The sequence below is a fragment of the Pollachius pollachius genome (genome assembly GCF_949987615.1).
Source record: "Pollachius pollachius genome assembly, chromosome: 16".
In the NCBI taxonomy this organism is placed as follows: Eukaryota; Metazoa; Chordata; class Actinopteri; order Gadiformes; family Gadidae; genus Pollachius; species Pollachius pollachius.
The window spans coordinates 3789661-3794660 of record NC_136949.1 but is presented as its reverse complement, the minus strand read 5'-3'; the positions used below and the strand labels follow the sequence as shown (position 1 = coordinate 3794660).

At 55.7% G+C, this 5000-nt stretch overlaps 1 protein-coding gene across 1 annotated transcript in view; it reads left to right on the top strand.

Annotated features, from left to right (window-relative positions):
* syne1a (spectrin repeat containing, nuclear envelope 1a) overlaps positions 1-5000 on the top strand; it is a gene marked incomplete at its 5' end in the record, with an annotated part of 172465 nt that overhangs the window by 45625 nt on the left and 121840 nt on the right. Inside the window, 3 exon segments of the mRNA XM_079754209.1 lie at positions 1-9; positions 613-777; positions 3149-3508. The exon segment at positions 1-9 is cut by the window's left edge and continues 301 nt beyond it. Coding sequence (XP_079610335.1) covers positions 1-9; positions 613-777; positions 3149-3508 — 534 coding nt within the window.

Sequence of the window (5000 nt, the reverse complement as noted above, 5' to 3'; positions counted from 1 at the left end):
CTGGTGGAGGTTGGTTTGTTTGTCTTTATTCAGATCCCCGTTAGCTTTTTTGCAAGGCAGCAGCTATTGGAGGGCGGGGCTGTGTCTCTGCTGTCGCTGTCTGCACTGCGTGCGACCCGTTGCTTTTTGCCGGTGTTGTTATGTGTGTGAGTTTGTGTCTGTGTGTGTGTGTGTTTGCGTGTGTGTGTTTGCGTCTGTCGTTATGTGTGTGTGCGTGTTTTTGTGTGTGTGTGTGTGTGTGTGTGTGTGTGAATTTACAATTTAGCGTTTGGTCGTGTGTGTTTGTGTTTGTGTTTGTACTGCTATCGCAGCCTGCTGTGCATGTGACCCGTTTATTGTCGTTGTTGCATGTTTGAGTTTGTGTGTGTGTTTGTGTGTTTCTTTATGTGTGTGAGCATGTTTGTGTGTGTGTGTCTGTGTGTGTGTGTTTGCGTGTGTGTGTTTGCGTCTGTCGTTATGTGTGTGTGCGTGTTTTTGTGTGTGTGTGTGTGTGTGTGTGTGTGTGTGTGTGTGTGCATCTACAACTTTGTGTTTGTTTGCGTGCACACCGTGCTCCGTCCCCACACCACCCACCCCATTGTTCACCGGGCCCCTTCCTGTCCCATTGTGTAGGGGAGGGTGCGGCGGGCACAGGCGGTGGTCCTGGAGCACCAGGAATACCTGGAGGCCGTCCGGGACCTCACCGATTGGCTGATGTCTGCGGGGGAGGAGCTGCAGCACTGGTCGGACACGTCGGGAGACTCCGCCTCCGTCAGGAAGAGGCTGTCGGAAGTGAGGGTAAGCAGACGACGGCGAAGCACAAACGCGCCGCGGACGCCACGCTGGGAGCTGGTTGTCACGGCGACGTGATGTGTGCCGACGAGACGGTCGTCCTGGTGAAAGGTCAGACCTGACGGAACGGAAGGCGGCCTGTGGCGCGCGGTCCGACTGTACTGTAGCACCCGGCGAAAGCTGGGGATCGCCCCTGGCTGATTTGATTTATTCTGACAAGTCTAGCCGCTGAAAGGTGAACACATGTTGCCAGAGAAATGGGCCAGAGTTTCACACTGTCTGCTGTGTCTGTTGGGCAATGGGTACGTGCTGACAACGTCTGCTGGGGCTGTTTATTACAGAATACTCTATTCCCTGATCAGCTGATTTCCATTTCCTGCTTCTTTGGGTGATTGTGCTGTGACCCTAACCCTAACCCTAACCCTGACCCTAACCTCATTTAGAGGTTAGGGTTAGGAGCTCATTGGGATTGTTGTAAAGCATATTTAAACCAGAGTTGTACAGATACATGTATCCACAAGTCTGATCTTAAGGTATCCATGAAACAGGGGATATATTGGTCCTGCATGTGATGTTACCACCACGACACTTTCATGCGTCCCTGTCGTTCACAACCCTTGAGGTTATTAACGTTGCCATAATTAATGCTGCCCATGTCTGAAGCATAATTCCTCTATTGCTCTCGACACATTTCCTTGGTGTGTGTGTGTGTGTGTGTGTGTGTGTGTGTGTGTGTGTGTGTTCCTAATCCGTGCGAACAAATAGATGGAATTAAATTAGTTCCCAAGCTTCCCCCCTTCTTCCAAACGCTCATATAATTTGCAACATTACAGGGATGTATGTGTGAAGATATTGATTCAGAGTCATCTTTCTCACATGGGTCCTTATTATAACAATGTATTGTGTGTGTGCGTGTGTGTGTGTGTGTGCATGTGCGTGTGTGCTTGCGCTTATGTGCATTTTACGAAAAAAAGAGTCGGCACAAACAAAACCCTTATATTTAAGCCAGCGGTAGCAATTCTTTTTATCTCATCCCAAGGTTAATAGTTTCTTCCACATTCTTAAGTGAAGTGGCCTGCCTCTCTCTCTCTTTGAACACACACCGGTGGCTTCAGCGAATCCACCAGCGACACCACCACCACCTCCACCTCCACCACCACCATCACCTCCGTCGCTTTTCACACCCTCCGCCTCAAAAGTGCTGCTTTCCTCTCGGAGAATGAGCTCGGAGCGAGACGGAGAATGCAGTGAGGAGTACAGACCCAAGGACGCAGGGAGAATAGATACTAATAGCGGGCGGGGAGGAGGAGATCCATATTCCTGTAATGAAGATGGCAAATTAGATAATTAGATCGCAGGAGAAGAAGGGGCACGGCGGAGCCGGGAATGCCACGGTGCGATGAGCGGCCACCTCCCGCTGCTCTTTAAAAATAGCCCCGCAGCTGTACATCAGGTGTGTGTGCGTGAGTGCCGTTACCTTAGCAACTTTCTCATCCTCCTCCTCCTCCTCCTGTCTGCACCCCCTCCTCCTTCTCCTTGTCATCCTCCTCCTGTCTCCATCCCCTCCTCCTCCTCCTGTCTCTTTCTCCTCCTCCTCCTCCTGTCTACTTCTGCTCCTCCTCCTGTCTCCTTCTCCTCCTCCTTCTCCTCCTCCCCCCTACACCCCCTCCTCTTCCTCCTACTTCTCCTTATCATCCTCCTCCTGTCTCCATCCCCTCCTCTTCCTTCTCCTCCTCCGCCCGTTCCATCCCCTCCTCTTCCCCCTTCTCCTATCTCATCCCCTCCTCCTCCTCCCCTTCCCCCACACGTCTCCATCCCCCCTCCTCCTCCTCCTCCTTCTCTTCTCCCGTCTCCATCATCTCCTCTCCTCCTCCCCCCCTCCTCATCCTCCCCTTCTTCCTCTTCCTCGCTCCATCCCCTCCTCCTCCTCCTCCGCCTCCTCCTCCTCCTCCTCCTCCTCCTCCCCCTCCCCTCTCATCCCCTCCTTCTCCTCCTCCTCCCCTCTCCATCCCCTCCTTCTCCTCCTCCCCTCTCCATCCCCTCCTCCTCCTCCTGTCTCCAACCCCCCCTCCTCCTCCTCCCCTCCCCTCTCCATCCCCTCCTCCTCCTCCTCCTCCTCCTCCTCCTCCCGTCTCCATCCCCCCACCACCCTCTCCCCCTCCCCTCTCCATCCCCTCCTCCTCCCCCTCCCCTCTCCATCCCCTCCTTCTCCTCCTCCCCTCTCCATCCCCTCCTCCTCCTCCTGTCTCCAACCCCCCCTCCTCCTCCTCCCCCCCTCCATCCCCTCCTCCTCCTCCTCCTCCTGTCTCCAACCCCTCCCCCCCTCCTCCTCCTCCCCCCTCCCCCCCACCTCCTCCTCCCCCCCCCCTTCCCCCAGGAGCGCGTGGAGTGCCGGCTGCGGGAGGGCCGAGAGCGCCTGAGCCGCGTGCGCCGCAGCGCGGCGTCCACGGCGGAGCACACGGCGGCGGTCGGCTGCGAGGCCATGGACCGCCAGCTGGGGGCGCTGGCCCAGGCGCTGGAGCAGTGGGAGGGCGCCGCGCTGCGGGCCCGAGACGGCCTGGAGGGGGCGCTGGCCCAGGCCGCCGCCGCGGAGGAGGACTACGGCCGGCTCACCGCCCGCCTGGAGGAGGAGCTGAAGGAGCTGGACGGCCGGCTGAGGGGGTGGAGCCAGGAGCTGGTCCGGGCCGAGGGGCGGAGCAACGGCGAGGAGGCGGTGGAGGGATGGCGGATGGCGAAGGTGGGGGCGAAGGGAGCGCCGCCGGGGTCTCGGTTGGGATAAGGCGGGGCGGTGGTGGTTGTGTTTCCACGACGCACTCGTTGGATCGTTGCCCTTCTTCATACGATACCAGATCCGATTTACATATTAACATATTACATCCGAAGTATCGATGTAATATGTTAGTTGGACAGGAAATATCGGCCCAAATATCGATATTCTAATTAATAAATAAGGCGCGAGGTGGCTCCTTGAGGTGGCGCTGAACACTTGAATGAAGGAAAAACACCAAAATCCCGCACACAGTACTCTTTCACGGTCATTTTGTGCTTATCGTGAGACATATATTGTGATATATCATTATAGGATTATCTGACAACATATTGATCATCAAAGAATTGCTGTACCGCAACATTATCGGTATCGCGTATGCTGAGGTACCCTGTGATTCCCATCCCTGCTCGTGACGGCGTGTTGTTCAGCCTTGGAATTGTTAGGGATCTGTGCGTGTAAAGTTGGTCGCTGCAGGGTGGCGGCACACACAGAGAGTGATCACCATTGTTTGGATGGTAATTAATGGAGAGGACAGACACTCGCACGCCCACGCTCGCGCGCTCAGACGCCGGCATCGCAGACGCGACCGCCTTGGCACACGCCGTCGCCGTCCCCGGCGGTAATTATCTATTCTATTTGTAAATCCAGACTAAAAACAGATTAAGTTTGTAAATCAGCTTTGCCCACCACGGCGGACAGGGTGACAGCCACAATCCCTTCACTGTCCTCCCCTCCTCGCTCGCCCCTCGCTCTCTTGCGTCCCTCCCTTCCCCTCTCCCTCCCTCTCGCTCGCTTCTTCCTCGCTCTCTCCCCCTCCCTCTCTCCCCTCTCTCTCTTCTTCTTTCCTCTCTCTTCCCCCTCCCTCTCTCCCCTCTCTCTCGCTCTCTTTTCTCTCTCTCTTCTCCCTCCCTCTTTCCCTCTCCCTCTCCTCTTTTCCCTCTCTTTTCTCCCTCCCTCCCTCTCTCTTCTCCCTTCCTCTCTCCCCCCTCCTCCATCTCTCTCCCCCTCCTCTGCTTTACAAATCGGTACCAGCCGTTATCTCTGCTGGACCGTAATGTAGTACAACACTGCGTTTTTAGTTTTTCCCTTGCGCCTGCAGCTGTGGAAGTTAGTTCTGGTTTCTCTCTCTCTCTTTCTCTCTCTCTCTCTCTCTCTCTCTCTCTCTCTCTCTCTCTCTCTCTCTCTCTCTCCTTGTGTTCTATGTCTTGGCCGCCTGGCTGCAGCCCGTGTTCACAGGGCCTCTCTGTGTGGAGGGTCATGTCAGCCTTCTATCTCTCTCTCTCTCCCCCCCCCCCTCCCCTCTCTCTCTCTCTCTCTCTCTCTCTCTCTCTCTCTCTCTCCCTCTCTCTCTCTCTCTCGCCCGCTCTCTGCCTCTCTCTACTACGCGTGTAAACAAACACACACTTATATTCTTCCACATGAGTAGCGTTACTCCGGGCAGGCGGGAGCTGTCAAGCAA